We start from the raw sequence: 26327 nt of genomic DNA, 5'->3' as shown, positions 1-26327 counted from the left end.
TTCATAACATAAAACATGATAGGAGGAAATCTTTGCAGGTCAATATTCATTCTGACACATATACTGTCAACATACTTAATTGTACTTTGATGTTCTATAGTTCTTTGAAATAGATAAAGTAGTCAAGGTGAATGAATCTTTTTCAGACTTTTATATTTTTTTACACCTCAATATCAATCACAAATAATTTCTTTTTGGGATTAGTGTTCTGGTTTATAAACAGGAAATTGTTCCAGGAGACTTCAACTGTGTCCTTCAGTTATGTTAGATTGTATTTTTCATGGAAACAAAAGAAAAAGGAAAAACCAAGCACTTTTTATGTTTTACAGAATAATATAATTATGTACCCTTTATTGTTAAAGCAGTTAGTTGTATTTTCCTGATTCATAGTGAAATTTAAGTTAATCATCCTTGCATAGGCTTCTTTCTTTCCACTTAAGACATAAAATTGTTTGTCCTCAAAAGCAAATTTTCAAATGACAAATATTTATCATACACAATAGAAAGATCATTAACATTGTACGACTACGACTTCATTATTCAAAATGGTTCTATTGATCAGTAATTGTAATAAGGCCTAAAATAAATGAAATTTCAGCATACAAAAATGCCAAGAAAAACCACAACTTAACAACTGTAATCAAGAGAAAGTTTGCTGTATTCATGCCAATCTCAGATAGCCACCCCCATAGAAAAACACAGTCTTGCCACAATGATACAGTATAGGATGTTAGTGGTTTTTTTAAATGACCAGAAGATACATCTCTGAAACATTATTTTGCCACTCTGTATATTGCTTATACAAAGCCTTCATACTTAACATTTTTGAGATTCTAAATGCCATGCATTTACTTAAAAAAATACAACCATTGTTCTTTTTAAAAATAACACGAGAGTCAGGAAGCCACCTTATCTGAAGAAAAATGACTGTGGAATTTACCATTGATATTGATACTCTCAAAAGTGCCTGAGTCAGCTGAATTTAAGCAAAAGATTTGTATGATTCTAAAATCTGATGAATTGAAATTGTATTGTATTTAAAGTCGAATATTAACATTGTAGTGTTTTAACTTTGAAGTATTTTAAAAACATCTTTGCATTATAATCCCATTTTTCAGAATATGTAACACTGGATGATCCGATCAGCTCTAAGGAGAACTGTTTACTGAAAACAATCTACAAAAACTAATCTACAACAGTGTTATATATTCTGAAAAATGGGATTATAATGCAAAGATATGTTTTTTAAAATACTTCAAAGTTAAAACACTACAAGTGTATAATTTCAGACTCCTAATTATATGTGATTTTTAAAAAAATGGTCACATATTGCAAAGAACTCTAAGCTAACTGAAGAAATCAGTAGAGAGAGATATCACTAGATTTGCTGAATAAATAATCATGTGTTAGGAAAAATATCATACTTGAATCACTTGAAATAAATTGCTTAATTTAATTTTCAAAGAATTCATATAGCTGGATGTTGGAGTTTAACTAATTATTGTGTTTTTTTCCTTCTTCCTTCTCTTTTCATCTACCACATTCTTTATTCCTGTCTCAGAAATCTGCTCCGTTGACTGCGGTGCTCACGGTGTCTGCATGGGTGGAACATGTCGATGTGAAGAAGGTTGGGCTGGAGCATCTTGTAATCAAAGAGCATGCCATCCTCGGTGTGCTGAACATGGAACTTGTAAAGATGGGAAGTGTGAATGCAGCCAAGGCTGGAATGGCGAGCACTGCACAATTGGTATGTTAGAATTCTCAGTACTGAACTTAAAAAGTGTGAGTCTTTCTGAAACAGAATATTGTTTATTGAACTTATTTCTTCAACATAATATTTTCATTTACATCTTTATAAAGAAATATACTTTTTAAAAATAAAAAAGAAAGCAAGTATATAATGTAAATAGCCTTTGTAAATAGCTTGTCCCAGACAGGAAGGGGAAGAATTTCATTTCACATTTACTAAATTTTCTGTTTAGATTCAGAAGATAACATTAGAGAAAATTTGCTTTTACTGCTTGGACTCTTAAATCTCTAGCTAAATGAGTTAATGTTCACTGGCTTTTTTCTAATTTTTAGCCAATAATAGAATACCTAATATTAATGTTATAAAAAAGGAGAAGAAAAAATACTATATGAAACTTGGCTGCAAAATAGGCTAGCAGTCTGACATTGTTTTTGTTATGTTTTGTTAGCTAGCATAATGGATTATGTAGGATTTCCACATAGCTATCTATTTCAGTACTGAAAAATTGAAAATGTGCTGGCTTTCACCACTTTCATTGAAAGCTGTTTTTAGGAGTAGATATTTATTTTATTTATTTATTTATTTATTTATTTGATTTGTCAATTGTTTACAAAATAATAAGTACAAGTGTATACATAGTTGTGAATATATGAAATGGGTACATATAAGAAAAATAAAAGAATAAGAGAAACAATAGGACAGGGACGGTAGGCACGTTGGTGCGCTTTATGCACGCCCTACAGACCTCTTAGGAAAGGGGTGAGGTCAATAGTAGACAGTCTATCCTGTGTTTTACATCCTGGTATAAAGGAAAGTTGCCTTTGATTAGTAACACAATATAAAAAGTACTCTTCTCTAGAATTCATGTAATATTTCATTCTAAAAGCTAGTCTGTGCCTAAATAAAACTTTGATCTCTGATCTGTCATTAACCATCATATAAAACATCAGTGAAAAAAATTCCACAGCAATTCTTCACATTTTCTCCATATGTCTTTCTTTTATAAATCTATGTGACATAGATTATAATTTATCAGTTGGCCGCACGAACCTTAGTAGCACACTGCTGGTTTATAGTTGTTTTAATGGATTATCTGCTCTTGTACAAATTTTTCCAATGCTTTTGACAGAATACACTGTAAAAGTAGCCTTATGATTTTCATCTATTTATTCTACGTGCTTGTAATTATTACACTGCTGCTTTTGCAACATAAAAGTTTTTGATAATAAAACAATTGTTACAATGTTGTAGATATCACAATAGCTTGGCTTGGGCTTCTGTTATTTGCACAAATTATCTAGTATGGCAATAGTATATGACTGTACTTCTCCATTTCTATAAGTTTATAATTCCCAACATTATATAAAATCAGCTAGTTAATTGTGGGTTATAAATTCTGCAAAATGCAGAGATATTCACACAAAATATATTATCATGTTTTGGATATTTCAGATCCAATTTTATTTTTAAAAATACATGTTTCATGATTTAATATCATCAGTGCACCTGTGCTGCTGTGAATCTATTGGTAGCAATCACATAAAATAAAGAATTGATAGAAAAGCAAAGATGGAATCAATTGGATACAAAATATATCTGCTAAGAAAAGGAACCATTTTGATCAGTATGGTGGTACACATAAAGAAAAATAAAACTGCACAGAATAAAACACCAGTAAAACAAAAAATAACATCTGACTCTTAAAATTTTGGCATAAATTTATAAATAAACCTGAGAATTGTTGTATTGTATTTTATTTCTGATAAAGGCTGGTAAAACTGATAATTATAACCTAAATAAAAAGATATATATATATATATATATGTATAGATAGATAGATAAAGATAGATAGATAGATATATGTATGTACAATTTGCAATTGGAGACACTTCATAAACCAAATAACAGAATGCACAAAATACTGTACAATGCATGCATCAGTGGAACTTGGACGCACTGACTATAGTCATGGTGGCTGGCAAAGTGTAAGACTGGAATTCTGCCCAGACTTCAAACGCATCAGTTTATTTTAATACTGTTTAACAGCTAATTCCCAGCTGTTAGCATTTCATTTTCAATTTTTTAAACCGAATGGCTACCAAACATTCCAGGAAGCTTAGCACAGAATAGAGGCATGCTGACTGGCATGCCTGCATTTTTTTTTTCTGAACAAAGCATGTCTTTGTGATCAGTAATGATCTTGCTTCCCAATGCAATAAAGAACTGGAATGAAAACAAATAGCTGCTCTTTTGTAGTTTAAAGGAATTAGGATTTCCCTATGGCCAGATTACCATTTGAATTGCCTGCATATACATGAAAATCAGTGTAGCTCAATAAACAACTTGATGTTTAAGGCACATTAGTGGGGAACACCTCCAAGGACTACCTTTCCTTAAATTGGAGACATGGGATTTGAGGGGCTTGGTAATATGTGGCATCCTGCATACAAACAGAGCATCTAATTGAAAATGAGGCAGAAAGGAAATTAAACATTAAAAAGAAATAGAAGTTCTCACTTTGTACCGCAATTTGCAGTTTAATAGCACAATATGTATTGTTGCATTGTGCATGGTTAAAGCATTCACACAAATTAATATGATCATGGAGCATCCGTGCTTCCTTTCCAGCATTGGGAACATGCTTACCCATTGTTCAATGAAACATATCCACAGTACTGCTTATTTTTTTAAAAGGATAGTTATTTGTGGGGGAGATGGAGCAGGGTGAACCAAAGTGAAGAAAAGAGAAACAAAATGGCACCATGTTCTTACTGCTAAGTTTGGTACATCACTTGAGAAAGCAGCAGATCACAAGGCACTGGTAATGGTGACAATACAAGGCCATTATTACTGTTGCAATTGTATTCATGAATCCTTTCTTTGAGCTGTTGGGTCCTTTCAAGCTTATTTTCAAATACCTATTAGCAAAAGTCTAGGCCTGACCCACATGAAAGATATAATTGAACAAATGGAGCATATTTGTTATTCATTGTTTCAGAGTATAAAAATCAACATGCACTTTAAAGAATTGTATTTAGCGAGGTGTAAGGTATAAGATACACTTATACAGTAAACAATAAGAGGTTTTGGCTACAGAAGAGGACTTTCTAGTCATGAAGCACAATTCTTTTGTTTGTGATAAATACATGCTCAGTGAATTGCCTTCTTTTAGGGATGCTACATTTTTCAGATTCTAAAATAGTGAAGGCCTGAATGCATGATCTCCATATTTTTTCTGCTCATTGTCCAGAAAAAAGGTTTCTTTCTGTATTATGCCCATAGACTATACATATAGAAATGATTAGCAAAAGTTATGATCAGGGCAAACAGTACCATTTTTATATGTCAGTTTCACATCTCATTCAAGTTTAAGAATATATTAAAGAATCTACAATTGTGTAATACATAGTCTTCTTTATTTCTATTTCTGTTATGATCATATTTTTTCCAATTCTGTTTTGAGATTTGGAAATGGATATAATATAAACTTAATATCAGAAATTACTTAAATTTGGCTATATCAGATGCACATCAGAAGCATTAAGAGTATTGATGAGGGAATTTTTGTATTAAAATAAATTGTTTAGCAGGATAAAATATAACAATCTTGCTAGTGTTTTTTGTGTTTATTAATCTATTTCTTCAACTGTGAAATCGTTCCATATAAAAAGTTAAAAACAAGCAAGATAAATGCTTGTGGCTTAAATATAAGGAAATTTAAGGATGAAGAATTTCAGTGTTTTAGTGATGTTTTCAATTTGAAACATAGGCCCATATCTATCTATAAGGTCAGTTCAAAACCACCAGTTGGCTTGTCCATCTAGAACTGATTATCAGACATTGAAACTGAACTAACACTAATGCTTGCTAGAATGTAAAGCTTCAAGGTGTCACACTTTAATAGAAGTTTGAAATTATGTATGAAAACAGAAGATTATCCATTGATAGAATATGCTTGCAATGTACAGATAGTCCTTGACTAACGACCACAATTAAGCCCAAAATTTCTGTTGCTAAGTGAGAATTTGTTAAGTGAATTTTACAACCTTTCTTGCCACAGTTGTTAATTGAATCACTGTGGTTGTTATGTTACTAACATGATTGTTAAGTGAATCAGGCTTTCCCATTGACTTTGCTATTCAGAAGGTCAGAAAAGGTGATCACATGACCTTGGAACACTTCAACTATCAAATACATGCCAAGTGATTCTTAACAAAACTACTTCCTGAAATTCCAAGAATAATAGTGTGGTTACCAGTTACAAACTGACAATATAAAACTTTACACACATGGTAAGAAAACAATTCTTGAGATTGAAAATTGCAGGCATGCTGTGAGTATGTTACTACAAGGAAATTGATATATATGAAAAGACAGAATGTTTAAAAATACAGCTGGTCTTGCATTCTACAAGGTATGCAAGAAAAAAATGCAATCTATTACAATTGTAGGTTCAAATTCAGAATTATTCTTACTGCTGCAGAATTACAAAATGATGAGTAGGCATTCTCTAGGAAAAAATAAAGAACTGTCAGCATGGAACTTGGACTAGTTCATAAAAGGAAAGCATTTTTATAATAAAAGAGAAGGTCTGGGCAAATAGAAACATAATCTGAAATTTGAAAATACTAAGTATTGCATAAGAAACAGAAGATATTATATGAACTGAATTCATAGTATAATGATAGTGATTACAATTAAGGGAAACAAATTGTCTCTATGCCAATTTACACTCAGGTTATGAGATAGTTTAACTGAACTGAACATAAAATATGTGTGCAATCATATTATGGTATGCAGTCATCTAATTAATGATTTAACATGCACACAAATTACAGTAGAAGGTCATATTCATAGAAGCTACTCTATTTGAATTACATTCTTCATTTATACTCCTACTCCATGTTATTTTGAAAAAATCTTATTTTTCTTTATCATGTTCATACGGCACCTTTGATATTAAATGGTATTGTGATAAGACAGCTATCTTTTTATATAATACTAAAATAATTCACATATATAGAGATAAAACCATGTTAACAATATAATTTAATAAAAAAGAAAGGGGAAAAGTAGAGAAATGGCCTGGAAAAATATATTATAAATAAACTGTAAAATATATAATCAAATTGCTTTAACTTCTCTATTTGCCTCTCCCACTACCATCAGGTTAAGACTAATTTAGCATATAAGGAAACCCTTGCTGCAAATTAAGTGTAGGTTTATTTTTGCAATGTTAGAGACAGTAATTCTGTTAGCCATCCTCTAAATGCGAATATCCAAAATTCTTTATATTTGACAGTATATTATGATATATTATGATATTGTTGGATTGATCACCAAGAAGAACATATGTATCTTTAATGAACAATTATCAATTATAAAGTCATATTAACAATCCTATATATTTTAGCCCAAAATATAATGTGACAATAACATGACCCTAATATTTAATATTTCAATTTCTGAATTGCAGAGTAATTGCAACTAACTTTTATTGAACTACTTCAATTTGTTTTTCAATCTGAATTGTGCAGTTTACAGTGTGTTCTGAAAGTATTCAGACCCCCTTTACTTTTGTCAATTTTGTTATGCTACAGCCTGATTCTACAGTTGTTGAAATTAATTTTTTTCTCATTCATCTACTCTAGATACCCATAATGACAAAGAATTTTAGAAATGTCTGTAAATTTATTAAAAATAAAAAAATTGAAATATCATATTGGCATAAGTATTCAGACCCTTTGCAACAACATTTGAAATTTAATTCAGGTGCCTCTCATTTCTCTTTATTGTTTCTGATATATTCCTACACCTTGATTGGAGTCCACCTTTGGTAAACCAAATTAATTGGACATAATTTGGAAAGGCACACACCTCTCTATAAAGGTGTCACAGCTGACAACAAATATTGTAGCAGAGCAAAAGCCATGAGATTGAAGAAACTGCCTGCAGAGCTCAGAGACAGGATTATTGCAAGGCACAGATCTGAAAAGGCTACAGTAAAATTTCTGCTGCACTGAAGGTTGGTTCCTAACAGCACAGTGGCCTCCAAAATTTTCAAATAGAAGAAGTTTTGCACAACCAGGATTCTTCCAAGAGCTGGTTACCCAGTCAAACTGAGCAATCGGGAGAAGTGCCTTAGTAAGAGAGGTGGACTCCAATCAAGGTATAGGAACATGTCAGCAACGATCCAGAGAAAGGAGGCACAAGAGATTAATGAGAAACAAAATGAATTTCAATATCTATAGAATCAGGCTGCAGCATTGCAAAATTGACAAAAATGAAGAGGATCTGAACGCACTGTATATGTTATATTAAAGGTGGAGAGAATTCTGAAGTAATTTATATTGATCTAATTTTTTAAATATCTCAAAAATCTGACATTTTAACAGGTGTGCACACTTTCTATATCCACCGTAGATTGTTGTTATATAATATCAATAGACAAATATTTTAATCAGTGTTTAAGAATTGTTTTTTTAATGCTAAATCACTTAACTCATTTGAGTTATGGTATTCCAGTTTCATGAATTGATGCAATTGATGGTATATCAGTACAAAACTGGAAATTCATATCTATATTTTAATTATAACAAGTAAAATAAATCAAAAATAGCACTTTTCTAAATCTGGATTGATTTCAAATATATTGGATGGCACAAGAGTTAAGTTGCTCTGCAGCAGCAAAATTCCTTTAAAGCTTATCTATGACTTAATATATGTAATAGAGTACATTTGCAACAGTCTGCTAATAAATTATCACTTTGGAACTGATTGTTATTGAAACATCACAAGCTCTTCACATAGCTCTACATCAAGTCACTCTAGCTTATTTTTCAGTACCATATGTCTATGGAGACTCAGTCATCCAGGTGATGGTTGTCTCAAAGGTGCTTTTTAAAGAGGCAACTGGACTTCCTTTGTTTTTGTTTTCTTGAAGATGTTTTCGTTCTCATCCAAGCAGTTTCTTCAGTTCTAACTAAATGGTGGGGAATAGAAGGATTTATATTCCTTGCAGTCATCTGGTCATTAGCACTCTTTCAGAGAGTAGGAGAGAAGCTCAGAACATACATGCACTCTTTAAACCCAAGAATACACTGAGGCAGAAGCTTGTCCATATCAAGGATAAAACATCCAAACACAAACTGAGCAATGTGATATAAGGCAGTACAGTGCAGTAAGAAGTGCAGATTTTACATTGGAGAAACAAAACAACCACTTCACAAGCAAATGACACAACATAGGAGAACAAACCAGTGGTGGGATTCAAATTTTTTTACTACCAGTTCTGTGAGCATGGTGTGGCTTGATGGGCATGGCAGGGGAAGGATACTGTAAAATCTCCATTCCCTTCCCATTCCTGGGGGAAGGTTACTACAAAATCCCAATCCTTCTGCACCCCACTAACCTGCTTTCCAGCTCCATTCTCATGTGCTGGGCAACCAAAGAAGACCCGATGATCAGCTGGGACTCAAGGAAGCAGAGAATAGATGGGGGCGGGGTCAGTCAGAGGTGATATTTGCTAGTTCTCCGAACTACTAAAAATTTCCACTACCAGTTCTCCAGAACTGGTCAGAACCTGCTGAATACCATCTCTGGAACAAACCCATTAGGACAACATTCAGCAATCCATCTGCATTTGAAAGACAAAGGCCACTTTTTTGAAGACAGCAAAGTCCACATTCTGGTTTGAAAGAGGGGTCAAAGATTTTAATCTACATTAAATTTTAATCTACATTAAAATTGAACAGTCCTCTCTTAACAGAAAGGGAGGGATACAACACCATCTATCTCCTGCTTACAACAGAGTCCTTTCAGCAGTTGCAAGGAGGTTCCACACCCATTTGCACTATTCAGATCACTCTGAGGGCAGAGATAAACCTTCAAGTGGCCTTAATGATTCTCAGAAAGAGTGCTAACTACCAGATGACTGCAAAGAATAGAAATCCTTCCATTCTCCACCATTCAGTCAGAACTGAATAAGTTTCTTGGATCAGAAGTGAAATGTTTTCAAGGAAAAACAAATAAAGTCCAGTTGCCTCTTGAAAAGCACATTTGGTTCCGTACCATGAGATATTTCTAATGTATCAGTCATTGTGCTTAATCCTTAATTCTTATACAGGTAGATCAACACTGACTTTTATAGAATGTTCATTGAATTATTGCCTGAAAATCTAATTTACCATTCCTTAAGTTTTGTTAGTATAGTGTCAGTTATTGTTGAAATTTATGCAAAAAACAAGGGTTTTTTTTTAAAAGCTAACCTTAAACATGAAATATGTTTGGTAGAAATATCTTGTAATGGGTATGATTACACCAATATAAGTAAAAATGCATTATCTTTCACTGAAATTAATGTCACTGTTATAATCTGTATAAGGTAATCAGTAATAAAACAGTGCACTGAGTACCAGTTAAGGACCATGAAATTATTCGCTCATCCTGATTTAAACAAGAGATGATGGGAATAAATTGATTTAATATAGGCTTCTTTGCAAGTTATAACTTCAATAACAATTGAAGCTAGCATATGTAAATCTAATGATCCAAAGATACTGATTTACATCTTTAATTGATGATTAATGAAAACTCTTTAGTTTTAGAAAGCCTTTGCTGAGATCTCTTAATAAAACTTACTAGTAAATGAAAACTGTGTTAGTATAACAACATATTGTAAACAAAATTACAAAACAAGGTTTTATTTTAATTATTTATATTTTATCATAAATGGGTAGTGATTAAATATCAGTAAATTTCCACATATTTCCTAGTATTCAAATTAGAGTTTCTGATTGGTGTCAAGTCATTGTGCAGTTTCAACCAGTTCAGCATATTTTACCCACGGTTTGAGATACAGAAAATACATGTTTATAATTTTATCAGACATTTCATATCTAGAGAAATGAACCTGATTTTATAGTAAAGTTTTGTGATATTCATGAAGGAATGCTTAAAATTGAGAAGTATATGTAATACATTATACTTTTTCCGCCTTTTACTAATTAGCACAATTCTAGCAGGTTTTTTTCCATTACAATCTCCAAAAGGGGTATTTATTCTCAAAAAGCACACATTCTGCAATTCCTTTGCATCATGGCATTTCTTTCAGTTTCCTTTTCCATGAGACTAAAAATACTTCTTTTCAATAACTACATGGTCCTTCTATGTGCAACTTACCCAGGTGGTTATTATTTGATATGGTGTAGTAGTATTGATCAGTTTCTGTAATTGAACTTTTCACATTCTAAAGAAATAACTCAGTAGGCAGTTTAACATTCTTCTTCTATTCCATCATGTTCCTTTTAGCACTTTCATGTTCCTGTTTACATAAGGCAGGGGTGTCAAACTCGCATCATCACAGTGGTGTCACGTGACGTATTGGGACTTTTTTCTCCTTCGCTAAATTGGGCAGGGGCCAGCCAGTACATGAGGCATCCAGCCTGCGGGCCGCAAGTTTGACACCCCTGACATAAGGTAGTTCATCCTCATGGCAGTCTTAAGGCACCCATTCTTTTTCCTTTCTTCTTTCATTGGATCCATTAGTTTCATACCTTTGAGCATAAACTCACTGTTTTGCATTTGATTGTCATTGAAGTGGATAACAATGTTTTCCTAATGTAGTGAAGATAAGAATGTATATAATCTGTTAATACATATTTTTTTATTATTTTATTAATTTTTAAAGATTATATCAATTCAGATCTTAGATTTGCATTAAAAAAAAGGAATTGAACTTGAGAAATAATGTAATCTATTTGTCCATTATTGACAGAGATCATCTTTTTCTTCTAAGCTTGAGATTCTGAGGAATTTCTTGCCAGGTGTTCAAGCAATAGCCAAATACTATGCTTTATATTAATTTAATCTTTTATTTGTTTATTTATTCAGATTTGTTGTAGCTTCCCAACTCCAATGAACTGTAGGTAGTGTACAAATCAAAAATCTTCATAAAAAACAGATAAAATAAAAACCACACAGGCAGCCCAGACTAAAACAATCTAAAAGCAATTCAAAACAAACTAAGCAAAACAGCCATCCCCACCCCACCCAAAAGACAATAATACATTACCCCTAGGCCTGGGACCAACATTTTAAGAATGTTTGGAACCCTAGGAGAAAGGAGACCACCTTATGTTTAGGAGAAGTCCTTCCAGAGGGTGAAAGTTGTATTAGAAAAGCAGTGCTTCCTCAATGTCACAAAATAACAACATTTAATAGAAACTGGAATGCACCCATTCTCAGCACATAATTGAGTGGGCAGAAGCAATTTGACATTATCAGTATCCAAACTGTATACTATACAGGTAATTAACAAATAGTACCCTTGGGCAGTTGCCTAGGAAACTTTAATAAGTTTGATTCATGATAATCATTCTATTTCTGGATATCAATATCCATTAATGTGATTATTGAATAATATCCAAAATATAAAAAACAATACAGTATCATGCATATCTATAAATTACATTCAATATATAATAACTAAAAAATAAGGCCCATTTATAGTATGTATGCATGTATGTATATGTATATATGTGTGTGTGTATATGTATATGTAAATTGCAACATACCATTCTTTTATCATTGCCAAACCTGTAAAAAAATACACTAGTCTTTATGTGAAATGGTAATTGGTCATTGTAAAATATCTTGAATTTTTGAAAAATGCCGCATGCTAAAATTATATTGCTTTTATCTGAAACCTTGATTCAGTTTCAAATTTTAAACCATTAGTTTCATCTGTACTACTCCCATTAAGAATAACTTGCTTTGTTTTGCATAATTAGCTGCATATTTCACAGAAATTGACATTTCTCAAAATGAAGGGAGTAAAAAAGTGCCAACTCCCAAGAATCCATATAGAAAATAGGCCTTTCTGAGTTATTTATGAATTACCTGAATAAAGGGGTAAGCAGTAAAATTCCCTGTTTGTGAATCACACAAAATTATCCAAGGCAGTAATAAAAATGTTAATTGGAAAAGCTGCAGAATTGTTTTCCGAACTGAAAATGGCAGCTATTATTCAGAGTAAGTAATGTGATCACCTGGGGAGATTATAAAGAAAAAACTTAATTTCTCCTATACAACAATGGAATATAAACAATTATTTACTGACCAGAAAGAGGATTTACTGAGGCAGTTGTTGTAGATAACTCAAAGCTATGAAAACAATGAATTCTGTATTAAGGGTCATTGTAAAAATGCAGGATTTAAAATCAAATTGGGATGCCTTTAAACAGTTCTATAATACAGCTATACACTTGGAGTACTAGGCATAGTTTTCATCAACACGCTACGAGAATTCAAATAGATGTAGAGAAGGAAAATCTGAAAATGTTTTGGATGGAACATTTTCTTTCAAAAAGAGATTATGACATATAAAATTATTTAATTTAGAAAAATATGACTAAGGAAAGCTATGCTAGAGATTATCATGTGGATATAACAGAGAGAAATTTCTTTTCTCAATAGCAAATACTAAATCTAAGCTCCAATTTAGCTAAGTGGTGAGAAATTGGTACAAATACAGGAAAATAATTCTTTACCCAGTAAGTGAAAACTATGCTCCTATGAGATACATCTATGGCCACCAATTTAGAAAATTTTACAGGAGGATTAAAAAAACTCAGAGAGACACTTACACTAATTAGTGGTCATGATGAGTAAGTATGTACTTTTTTTCTGAATCAAAGGCAATCTTCTGAATAGCAATTGTTGAAAGTACAAGAGTGAGAACAACTTTTTCATGCTTTTGTGTAGATGTCTATGAAGAAAAAAGTATATCAAACTTTTCCTAGTCTGTTAAGTATTTTATATCAAAACTATACAATTCTATGAAATATAGGCTTTCAGTTAGGCTTGGCAACAAAAGTCACAAACCATATAAGTGCGCTACAATTAAAATTGTTCATGTTTTTCAATGGATGAAGTTGTAAAAAGGTATAAATCAGTGTATTTGAAATCTAGACATAGGTCTTAATTGCTGAATGTTTATATGATTATTTACAGTGAGAAGTATACTGCTCTGAAACGAAGGACAATTCTTTTCATCAAATCACTATTTTTTCTATTTGTGAATTCTGAAAAAAATTCCATCCTTTATGAATGTTCTTAAATGTCTGTTCTTTTTCTTTTTTAATTCTCAAGCTCACTATTTGGATAAAATAGTTAAAGGTACTGTACATTTGCTCTTACTTGACATGCTTCCATGTATCTCTACATGCCTTCATATATCTTTGTGTATACTGTAGTGGTCATTCCATTAGACTTGGCAAGTGCAACATATTCATACTCATTGAATTACAGATTTCATTCGTGTTATTTTCCATATGACTTGGATAAGAGAATATTTAGTGTTTTTGTTATCTGTTAACATTTTTACTAAGCGGTTTGTTAAGTTTCACAGTATGTGTATAAATAGATTCACTTTGATGGTCTCAGATGCTGAAGATTACAAGTATTTGTTGTATTTGGTGTCTTAAGTGTCCCAACTTTATTGTTGGAACAAACATTCAATTATTCATGTATGAAAAAAGATGAGAAGACCCCCCACACCTGGAAATTTATAATAGAAACATGAGTTCAGGTTTGATATGAAAAAAAACTGGGAGACATTTAATGCTTAAACTTTGAATTTTGCATTCAAATATCTTGACATATTTTGAATACTATCCACTAAAATTAACCACTAAGGTTTTTTTTACTTCAAAGAAAAAATTGTAAGAAAATCAGTGCAATATGTGAATTCTACTTTACATGCGAAATTGATGTGAATATAATATTTAATATAGATAAATACTTCTTCATTAGTAAAACCACTAAACAGCAAATATTTCCATATCTTCAGTTGTTGGTAGAAGTCTGGCTATTTAATTTATTTATTTTTATTATCATCAGTGCTCCCCTTTTTTTCCAGATTGCCTTTCTTCTATTCCTTATTTGTGCTTTTTCATTAGAGTATGGCAATATCCAGGCTTTCGTAGAATTATTCTTAATTGGATCAAATTGTCTGCAATACCTTGATGATAGGACAGATAAAGCTGTGTATCCTATGTAGTAATCAAGTGGAAAACATTATTTCAAAATTAAAATATATCCTCTGCGTGTGTATAGTTAAAAAGGGGAAAGTGGCAAAAATGCTAAAGAAAAAGAAGGCCATATATAATCTCAGCCAGGTAGGATTACATGACATCCATAACAATAATTTAATCATACCTGGCCATGAGGTGTTACTATAATTCCATTTCAATTAAATTATTGTTTAATTTGTACTAACATAGATAAATAAAGAAATACATTTATAATTGTTTTTGTCTAATAGACATAGGAACAGATTCTCTCAATAATATTGTCAATCCCCTGGAAAGTATCCTGCTCTAGAACCCAGAGATATAGTCAGAAAAAAAAATGGCACATCTTAATGTGTGTGGAGTAAAAATTAAGTTCTAAAATCTTATTTGTAGCTAGTGATTATAGTTTTGCTTTATTTGCTTATGTGAATTGTCTTACAACACTCATAGATAAGGAATACTAGAATTTTACATATCTATATATAAACTGTCATCATTCTCATACAGGTCATGTTGGCTGCATGCCAGGTTTTCATCAATATGAATTGACAAATACTGTTTTTGATGTAATGTTAGATTTAAAAATAGATCTTGGATATATTAAATAATTTTAATTGTTTCCCAAATTTTCCCTCCTTGGCCATTAAAGCAGACAAGATAGGATATAAAGGTAACAGAACAAAAGCCTTAGGGAGATTGTCACAAAAAAAATATAATCACTTTCCGCTCTGTCTTGAAGCACGTCACTACCGTGTTTTTGTTCAGTCTATCAATGTTTTATTGTGGTCCTTATGGTATTTCATTTTGTCCGTCCTAAATACTCAAATACGCACAGCTATTACATTTAGTTGAAATCTTGTTGGTCCTGTCCCATCCGTATGCAGCCTGAATCCTAATGTTTGTTAGACTAGATGCTAAGCTGCTTCACTATTTCCTGAGCTTTGCTTATTCTGTGGAAAGGAATGTATTTTTGGCATAAAGTATAGTCATAAAATTGACATATACTTTGTGCAATTATTTAAAGCACTGTAATTTCACATGAATATACGGCAACTCTGAGACCAGATGAAATTAACATTCTCTTTTATTGAGTACTAAGGAACATACCTTCCTTTGAATTTTAAAAATACTTCTTTAAAACAAGGAGCTTAACAAAATCTACATAAGTAACTCATGATACAAATATATCAAATCATTATTCTTAAGAATAGAAGCACTATTGTTTTATCTTGAGGCTATGTTGTATGCTGTGATGCTGTTGCCTGCTGTTTCACTAAAGAAAATGAAAATATGCTTTTGTCTGGCCCGCAGGTATTTAGTGGTTTCTTAGATATATTTCCTGCCTGCACAGGTAAGTGGTGTCTCAAAGTGTCAGACAAATCAAAGATGCCACTTAGTTAAGAATAAGAATCCCAGTTAATGTTGCTTGTTACTCTCCATGTGCAATTACAGTATTTGTGCTGTTCTGAAGGCCTGTTCCCAATAAGTGTCCCCTGTTTGTATTTTAATTAGATTGAAATATTTTTGCAATATTTAAATCACATGGAGTATCCTTTTTGTCTGTTTTAACAGAGGGATGCCCTGGCCTGTGTAATAGTAACGGAAGATGTACTCTTGACCAAAATGGCTGGCATTGTGTTTGTCAGCCTGGATGGAGGGGAGCAGGATGTGATGTAGCCATGGAAACTTTATGTACTGACAGCAAGGACAATGAAGGAGGTAGGTGTAGAGCAAAATTCTTGCGCTGCTAAAAAAATGTAAAATTATTGGCTTCTTAATCAGCTGAACAAAATACTGCTGTGAGACTGATACAGAGCTTTTACTACCTGGGATGAAATACATGTAGAAATGTGCTTCAACATTTATTGCCTTCATTTTGTATGCTATCAAATCCTTAAGTGCTGGTTACAGCAAGCAAAATGTGTACATCAAAACCCATTAGTGAACATTAGATTATAACTGGTAGTATATCTATCAAAGAGCAAATACAATAATCCGATGAACTTTATCATAAAAGTGCATACCAACAAAAATGGTTGTGAAATCCATTTTCAGATTAAGTTTTGAAAAATTTACAGAATATGCTGAGAAATAGCTACATAAAAGCTTTTCCTTTTTAACTGCCCTTTATCAGCAATAGTGTCATCCCTAATACTGCATATACAGGCTGTCCTCAACTTACGATCATTGATTCCAACCACATCACTTAGCAACATAAATTCCAGTCTCAATTGCCATTCTAAGTCAAAGACAAGCTATAACTGTGTATTAACTATATTTTTCAACATTTCCACCAACTTGTTTAAAATGGAGGTCTTCATTAACCCTTTTGAATTCTCCCAACGTTCATATTCCTGACAGAAGCAAAAGTATTCTGTTTTTCAAATTACATTCAAATCTTTATTTCTCTTTCCCTTTCATATGGGCCATATCATAACTTCCTTTACTGGTTTTTCAAATTGTTCTTCTCAGTATGCCTGGATAAAGTTTTTCATGTTGCCTACCTCCTCCAGCCTATTCTTGCGACACCTCTGTTTCTTAAATCATTATAGTTAAATTTCCACCTTGTATGTTTAAGAGGATGCTGAGGTATATTTCTAGTTAACCATTTTGTTTTATCTTTATATTTTACTTAATTACATAAGACAAGGTGAAATGCCTATGTGACTTTATTCAGATCTAGACCATATGTATATATATTCAAAAAGATATTCTCATTTTGTAGCAAATGTGAGTATTTTTTTCTAGCCTATCCACACATTCAGCAACAGTAGAAAACTACGGAGCATTAAATGTTGGACCATCATGTGCTACAGTCAGAATCTAAATATAAGTGAAAATATAAAGCAGATTCACAAAAACGTTAGGAAAGTAACATATCTCTTAAGGATGACAATGTAACGTTAGATTGAATTAAATACATGGTAAAACTCTGATTTCAGAGCATAACCATTTTAATCATCTGCCATGATGCTGATTTCTAATGTTACATAATAGTGGTTAAGAATTAAAAATTATCATAAGAAAATAATACATAATGCCACTTATTAGCATAATAAATTTTAATTTCTATAATAATCAAATAAACAGTATGGACACTGGTTTTCCTTATTATGCAGAAGCTCCATCCTGCCCAGCAATAGGTGTAATTTAGTATTCATGTAAATGATCCTGCTGAGTGTCATTATGTGTGTACAAGGAATTAAATAAAAATCTATACTTTAATTCCTCTTTTGTCTCTAGGTAGATAATACTTCTGCAAAAGATATTACCAAATTGTTGAATTACATTGATATACATTAAAAATCTACCCTACTGAATTCAAAAGTTCCCCCCTCAAAATGTAAAATTCACCTTGTTATTAAAAAAAAAAAAAATCCTAGCCAGCGAACCACACAAATTTATCACTGTTTACTGAGTTAAATATCCCTGACAGGTGAAAAAAATAATTCAGTAGGAAAATTAATATCACTTAGGTGAGATGGGTGGTGTAGTATGTTCCATCTTCAAAGATGCAGAAAGAAAAGATGTAGCCTCGTTGGAAAATGGGGATAAATAAAACCCGTAGAATAGCAGTGTTGCTATTGTCACAGATATATCACAAAATGCTGAACAGTTTTTTTACTTCTTCAGATTTTAAACTTTCTCATGCTAAGCTGTAAGACAGATTTGACAAGTGAGATCACAGACTCTTAAGTAGCTTTTTCTATTGAAAAGTGATGGGACTAGCAAAACAAAACACAAATGTATTTATCATGCATTTCAACTATCACATGTTCTAGCCAGTTTATTTTAGTCCTACTAAGATTTTCAAGTGCTAAAGCAACTAGAGATCTATTGTAGTATGTTTGAAAATGAAAATAGAACAAATAAAATAGAATGATCATTACATTTTTTCTTATTCTTCACCATCTGAGTTTCTAAAATCAGAATAAGAAACTTGAATTTCCATATCCTATTGTACAACTATGAATAAACCTTATCTGTGCTGAGTAAACCCAAGATCAGTGCAAAATACCCTGTTTCTCCAACAATACGGCCTCCCCCAATAGGAAGTCCCAGCATGTTTTATAGGCATGAAATGAAATTAAGCCCCTCCCCCAAATTAAGGCCTATATTAAAACATGCGAAATGGGGGAATGGTGGGGGCTTGCTGTTAGGAAACTTTTGTTGCACACCGGATATGGTGCTGCCTGTTGACCCGATACAAAGTGCCCCACCAACGCTGAGGTCAACATCCAAGCCGTCGCCACCCGCCTGAAGATGCAATGGGGGGGGAATTAAGTCACCCCCAAAAGGCGGCCTAGCCATTTTTCGGGCTAAAAAAAATAAGACCCAGCCTTATTATATGAGAAACACGGTAGTAGGACCTCTCCCTTTATTTTTTATCTTGTCAACTACCAATTTAAGGAATAAAAATACATCAGAGTCCTGGTTAAAATAAGTTTCAAACTGTGAGATGAGCAGCATATAAATTTAATAATAAATTAAAATAAAAATTACTTTACCAGTGAAATAAGACCCAGATAGTTTCAGATTCTGGTTTGTTCCAAAGTTGGTAAGTGTCAAATCACGTCAAATCTACAGCAGATCAAATGCTGCTATAGTTTATTCAAATGAAAGAATTAGGTGAACTCATAAATAGCTCTACTTAACAGCAGAGGAAGTTTATGTGTTTATTTGTTTGTTTTAATTAAAGCTATATATAGTGGCAAGGACGCAATGTGATACATATCATCTAATCCTTTCACTGCTTTCCAGCAATATATATGTATGTAAATGTTGTTAATATTATTTAGGCTGATTGAGACTTAATAATAATTGTTTTTGATTATTCTTTTATGCAGATTGTTTTTATCCATTTCTTATTTGAAAGGTTTCAGAAAGCTCCTGAATATTCTGTACTTTTCAGATATATTCTGAACTATTAAAATCAAAGACATTAAAAAATATTCAAGAAATGTATAACAAATATTTTAAATGGGGATAATTGTTCTAGGACCTAGGTGATTCTCATAAACCCTTTCAGTTGCAATTAACTGTATATAATAATCATAATTTAATAGATGTGAACATTTTAAAGTTTTTGTTTAATTTATTTTTTATTCAGAATTTTTTAATTAAAAAATGGAATAAGAATCCATTGTTGGTCCTACAAAGGAGGTGTGATATTTCCAGAAGCATTTCACCTTTAATTTTTTTTTATAGAGTGGCAATATAAAATTTGGAAAAAGTACTATGAATATAAAATATATAGACATATTTTTTTTAATTTAGATTCATAATTATCCATCACTCACTTCGGCAAACAACTTCTAAACTTCATAAAAATATAAGAAAAAGCAAAATGGCATGGTTCTGTACTCTGGTGAAAAGGAGATTCATTTCCTGATTAATATGAGAAAAGAGCCCTACAAAAATGTATCTACAATTGATTAGTTCAGAAGGTGTCAATCTCATACAATTTTGTTATCACAATCTACATTCTAGAATTATATTTGGTTTTTCTCCATAGCAAAGATAACATATTAAATGTTAGTTTTTATTTGATAAATGTTTTAAATTTTGTCTTCAGTTTCAAAAAGACAAATTTCAGTTTATCCCACTATGCACCTTAAGAATCAATATGCCAGATACCAAATTTAGGTAAAAACAGATTATAAAAAGAGCATGTTTTTCGCAGCAAACCAGAACAATTTATTGTACATATTTCCTTCTCTTAGTTTGAGGCCAGGCTCAGATTGAACCTGATGCTGGTTCAGTTGTTAGTGATAACTATAGGAACTGTAGTCTTAGTCTTCTGTGTTCTGTAAATTTTGCAAGCCTATGAGTTCCCAGCAAAGTTTTTTTCATTTTCTTTCATCTTTCCTTATTATTTTCCCTTCTTTATTACCTATCTCTTTCTTTCTTGAAGATGTGATACAAGCAAGTCCACTCAAATTGAAGAACTTTTGTGATAGCTGTGGTAAACAGAGCTCACCTCTAGCAGTATACCAATGGTCTACTTTGTTTCTCCACCAATTCTAACTCTAAGGACATGGCTAGCAATATTTAGAGTGGCCAGAAGGCCTGTCAGCATTCTTCTACAAAGATGGTTCTGGCTTTAAAGGGGGTGAAAGCTGATGGTCCCAGAAGGCTTCTGGATTGGGCCTGAAAGGTGGAAGCCTAACCCTAACCCATAATGGATAGACCAGGTTGCCCTGATAAAAAAAAAAAAAAACACTTGTTTGTCTGGTGTTATCCCTGCCTATCTAGATGTTAGCTGCTGGAGAGGATGTGTTCTTGTCTTTTTCTTTACTTCTTAGGGTTTTTGTTGTTGTTGTTGATGATGCTTTTTTCTTCTTAGCCAACCAAGCTCATAGAAAACACACTGAGGACACTACAGTTAAACTGCGAGCTTCATATATTCTCTTCTATTTGAAGATATGATATGTATTTTACAACTTATTCCTCAAACTACATTGAGACATATATGGCAATTATATTTGGACCCTATATATAAATTATTTAGATAGCATAGAATCCAGTACTCCATTTATTGAGAATCTCCATTGTTTAATGGAAAGAGGATATTTGCCCTTCCTTGTCCCCTCTTACATAATGTCAAAATCTGGTAAAACTTTAGGAACAGATATTTTGGAAAAAGGAAGGTGAAGTGACATGTTTATCCCAAAGAAGAGAAGTTTAAATGACTAAAAGTCTTCAAATACTTAAGTGCTATCACAGGAAACATGGTATTGATTTATGCTTCATACCTCCCAAGGGTAAAACAAGAATTTCCTAACCATAAATAAACAACAAAATGGCCCACCTCCTGATTTGGAGTCTTCATTACTGTTGGTTTTCAAGTAATGGTTGAACAACCATTAATATGAGCCAGTTTGAAGATTCCTGTTCTGGGCAAGGAGTTGCCTTAGATCTCCAAGGTTTTTCCAATTCTGATTCTGTTAGGAAAAGGAATGACAAATGCCACAGTGCTGGAGCAAATGCACATTTACACAATATTAGATTCAGTACATAGTGGAAGAATAAATGGAAATGTTTTGGCAAAGTTTCTCTAACAAGCTCTATTCATAGATATTTTTCCAGAATTTTCCATGGAGTTAATGTTATCAACTTTACATTGGCAATGCATCTTTTGAAAACAGTATTATATTTTCAGCCTTAAAAATATGTTTAAAGGTTTTATATAGATGGAGGTTCAAATTGAAGTATATAATATACTGAATGCAGTATACTGTATACTGTACTTGATTGATTGATTACATGCTATCCAAGTGGTGTGTCTCTAATCTGGTTTTTCAGGCTTCCAATGGTGCTCACATTGGCACTGTAACTGAGTCCATTAGTCTTTTTATCTGGGTACATCTGATTCATTTTTAGGGATATATCAATAGGCATGTAATAATTTGCATGTATTATTACTCTTGTGGTTAAATTTTATAGAGCTAGCTTTCTTGTTTTCAGATAAGCATCCTTTTAAATGTAAGGAGAAACTTTTCATTCTCATTGTCATCATCTTAAAGAACTGAGATTGAAGTTTCAGAAGTGGGGTGTTTTTTCCCAAAACATTATGCATTCTATGTTTTTCATTGAAAATAAAAAAATATCATCCACACTATTTTTTTAACATAAGAGACTAAATCAAATGTAATTTGGGGATTTTAATAAGCTGCTTGTAATAAATAGAGATATGTAGATTTTTCATAGTGTTTCACAATGAATTTTAAGTCATAAAGTGATAGCGGGAAGTTACTTCTGTGAAAACACCCATTATAGGGTTGTATAAGTTAAGCTATTTCAGTTTATTCAAAAATCTGATTAAAATATTATTTTTACCATTATGAATGAACACAGCGACACTACAATTAATCTTTTATATAATGTCTATAAGAGCAGGTTAATTTAGCATGTTTTCATTGGTGCCATTTAACTTAGTTAATAGCTAGGAACTTTTAAAAGCAGGTTCTGCTACATTTTTAATCTTGAGTAGTAAATGTCTTTAGCCAGTGGCTGAATATTTAAGGATAAGGTTTTGATGACTAAAGGCCATAACAAAAAACGCAATAACATCACCCAATTGGGCAAGATTATGGTTTTATAGCAGGAATTTTTGTAGGTTTTGAACATTGTGTTTCATAAATATTTCAGTGTTAAGCTAATGCAATAGCATTCATTGCTTTTACCTCATTCTTGCTGAAAATTAGCAAAAAAATGCATTCTGAAAATTTTATACTGAAAAATTCTTGTTCTAAAATATTGCATACTATTTTAATAAATAAATAAATAAATAAGATTGATTTGGTGGCTACATGCCAGCTACTAATAGTCCATCAAATTTCATGCCAGCTACTAATTGTCCATCGATATTTTGAACATTTTAAATCATTCTCAACAAATTATGGCTGTGTTACTTATGTAGCATATTCACATCTCTTTTAAAATACCAAAAATCTATTTTTCTAATAATATGGTGCGGTTTAGTCACACAGCTCATACTTTAAGATAATTTTTGCCAATATTTCTAAATATACATTTGGGATTTGAGATATACTTCGCTGATGGAAGGACAGAAATTGCATACAGGAATTAAACCTTGGGTTAATTGATACAGTGGACAAAGATACCGCTTTCTAAAACTTTGAGGAGCTCTTTTCCATCATTGTAGACGTGATTGGACTAGGACGATTCAAACTTTGATTCAATATATGGGAGCTTTCTTTGTTCCTAAATATCAATATTTTTATTTAATCATACCAATGGATTTTGAAGAAATCATCTTGACTGCTGCACACCTGTAATAAATATATGGTGACAGTGTTCAAGAGTTTTAAAGAAAAAATGTCATTCTTTCTGTAACAATCTCTGCTCTTTATTTGATTATTATGAAATATATCTGAAAATGTAACATAAAATGATCTCTGCTCTTTATTTGCAATACATTGATTATTATGAAATATAACTTAAAAACATACCACTGAATTACTTCGATGTCATCATTTTGTTACCGTATGTGACTTACTCTCTTAAAAAATACTTCAGCACTCTCTTCTCAGAAACATTTGTACATTCTTCTTCAGAAGAATGTGTGGTTCTTGAGTCTTATGCCCTGTAGAGATCTTTATGTATTATTCCTAATTCCTTTTTATTGAAAAATTTATTTCTTCAGTGATATGTGATTCAAGAAAGAGAGTATATGTACCATGTATACCAAATTAACTACATTTATTAATAACATGTACTTCCCTTCTTTCTTCAATAACATAATCTAAATTCTTCCAGTAGTAGTGTGTCTGAAAAGGCTTCTGCATCTTATTAAATATTGATACTGTATTTGTTAGCATAGAGAACTATGGTGTAGTAATTAAGGCACCAGCTAGAAGCCAGGAGACTGTGAGTTCTAGTCCCACGTTGTATACCAAGCCAGCAGGTGACCTTGGGCTACTCACTTTCTCTCAGTCCTCTGATGGAGACAGTGTCAAATTGATATTGTAAGAGGTGGTAGAATATCAGGGCTCTTCATAAAATTAACTCTCATCTCTACTGTTTTAAATGGGTTCAGCTCCAGATTGTTCTGACTACACCATAGGGCCAGTTGTTCAGCCTCCTGTCTGCATACAAATTCATCACAGTCTCAAATGAGACTAATGACTTTTGTATCATCTGCAACCTTCAGTACGTTATCAGAGGAATCTTTCAAGATGCAATCATTGGTATAGAGAGAAAAGAGTAATGGAGAGAGCACACAGTTTGGGGAGGGGGGGCTCCTGTGCTAATTGTTTGAGTATTGAATGTGATTTTAACTGCTGCTTTCTATCTGCTAGCAGAGTCAGTTTGGAGATAGGAATTTTTGCAATGATGGTATTGAATGCCAAGCTGAAGTCTACAAAAAGGATCCTTGCATAGGCCCATGGGGATTTGGGGTGTTGTAGATGTAGTGCAGTGCAATGTTAACAGCATCATCTGCTGATCTGTTTGCATAATAGGCAAATTTCAAGGACTCTAGCAGCCGATCCGTAATGATTTTCAGATGGGGCAACACTAACCTTTCAAATGTTTTCCTAACTATTGTTGTCAAAGCAATCAATCTGTAGTTATTCAGTTCCTTGATGGAGGGTTTTTTGGGCAGCAGGATGATAGTGTGTTTGAAGCAAGAAAAGACATAACATATTGCCATTTATTTTTATTTTATTTATTTATTTATTTTAGTTTTTAAAAATGTGGGTGAAGGTGAGGGCCAGTTGATCAGCACAGACTTTCAAGAAAGAAGAAATTACTCTGTCTGGGCCTGGTGTTTTTCCAGTCTTTACTCTGTGAAATAGAGACCCCACACACCTCTTTTCCTAGGATCACCAGAGGAGGGTGATAAGTTCTTTTCCATAATCCAAGCTTCCTACTCTTTTTAAGAAGCTAAACTTCTAATTCTATTTCATATTACATTCAATACAGCAGTCATGTAATTGCTCATTAGAAAAAAAATACTAATAAGAAGTATTGCTGTTTTTCTTTTGACTTTTTTGTCTGTAGATGGATTAGTTGACTGCATGGATCCTGACTGCTGTTTGCAGAGTTCCTGCCAAAACCAGCCTTACTGTCGAGGATTGCCTGACCCACAAGATATTATTAGCCAAAGTCTGCAATCACCATCTCAGCAAGCTGCTAAATCCTTTTATGATCGGATCAGTTTTCTTATAGGACCAGAAAGCACACATGTTATTCCTGGGGAAAGCCCATTTAATAAGAGGTGACTGTATCATTGTAGTCTTAAATAAAAAGTTAATGTCTTAAGGACTTTTTTTACATTTCTGATGCTCTATTCCCCCCTGCCCCCCAGGATAGTTGGAAACCTTCAAACTTTGAAGTCAAACTATGTGGCTATTATGTATAAAACTTCAGATCAGTTTACACACCTTTTCTTGTTTGCCGTTCTAGTAGGACATTAAGGTTCTGCAAATCTTATTCATTCAACTGATTTCAGTTAGCGCTGCTGGAAGTATATCATACGTGTGAAAATACCTTCTGAAGGGAAGGCAGTAATGCACTTTTAAAACAAAACTCAATGCATAATATAAATTATGAATTATTTTAGTAACACTGTGAACTCTATAACAACTCAGCGCATAAACTGCCTGTACAGGCTTTATTCAGCAGTTGCACATTTCAAAATAAGCTGGTAAGAGCAGGTATTCTGTGCCTTATTGAGAGAAAGTAGTAATTTATTCCTATCAGGAATAATTTAGCTGCATTAATCCAGCTTGACACAGCAATTGATTAAAAGTATTCGAGGAATGTTTCTTAAGACTCCCATAAGTTCTCTATTTTGCATCTTTCAAAGCTCTTGCCTAAAGAGCTTGCCTAAAAACAAATTAGCAAAACACTTTTCTTTGGAAAAGTGCAAAAGTTAGGTCCTGATTTTAAAACACTAGTACTAATTTATACATTTTTCCAAATGACTCAGAATGCTTTGGTTACGATTCAGAAAGTCTTGTATTTGAAATCAGGGA

General features: G+C 32.5%; 1 protein-coding gene across 27 annotated transcripts in view; it reads left to right on the top strand.

The window, feature by feature from the left end:
* TENM3 (teneurin transmembrane protein 3) overlaps nucleotides 1-26327 on the top strand; it is a 708976-nt gene that overhangs the window by 631176 nt on the left and 51473 nt on the right. For 13 of the 27 annotated variants that reach the window (XM_087963269.1, XM_087963268.1, XM_087963276.1 and 10 more), the window contains 5 exons: nucleotides 1562-1747; nucleotides 13901-13927; nucleotides 15473-15493; nucleotides 16396-16542; nucleotides 25351-25567. In XM_087963269.1, coding sequence (XP_087819395.1) covers nucleotides 1562-1747; nucleotides 13901-13927; nucleotides 15473-15493; nucleotides 16396-16542; nucleotides 25351-25567 — 598 coding nt within the window. The remainder of the gene's footprint in view (nucleotides 1-1561; nucleotides 1748-13900; nucleotides 13928-15472; nucleotides 15494-16395; nucleotides 16543-25350; nucleotides 25568-26327) is intronic. The other 14 variants (XM_026667191.2, XM_087963275.1, XM_026667187.2 and 11 more) reach the window with 3 other exon arrangements.

Source organism: Notechis scutatus, chromosome 4 (genome assembly GCF_049901735.1).
Source record: "Notechis scutatus isolate UNSWTSFEM ecotype Mainland chromosome 4, rNotScu1.2, whole genome shotgun sequence".
NCBI classification, from domain to species: Eukaryota; Metazoa; Chordata; class Lepidosauria; order Squamata; family Elapidae; genus Notechis; species Notechis scutatus.
Note: the sequence above shows the minus strand (reverse complement) of the source record. Positions and strands in the feature narration are given on the sequence as shown.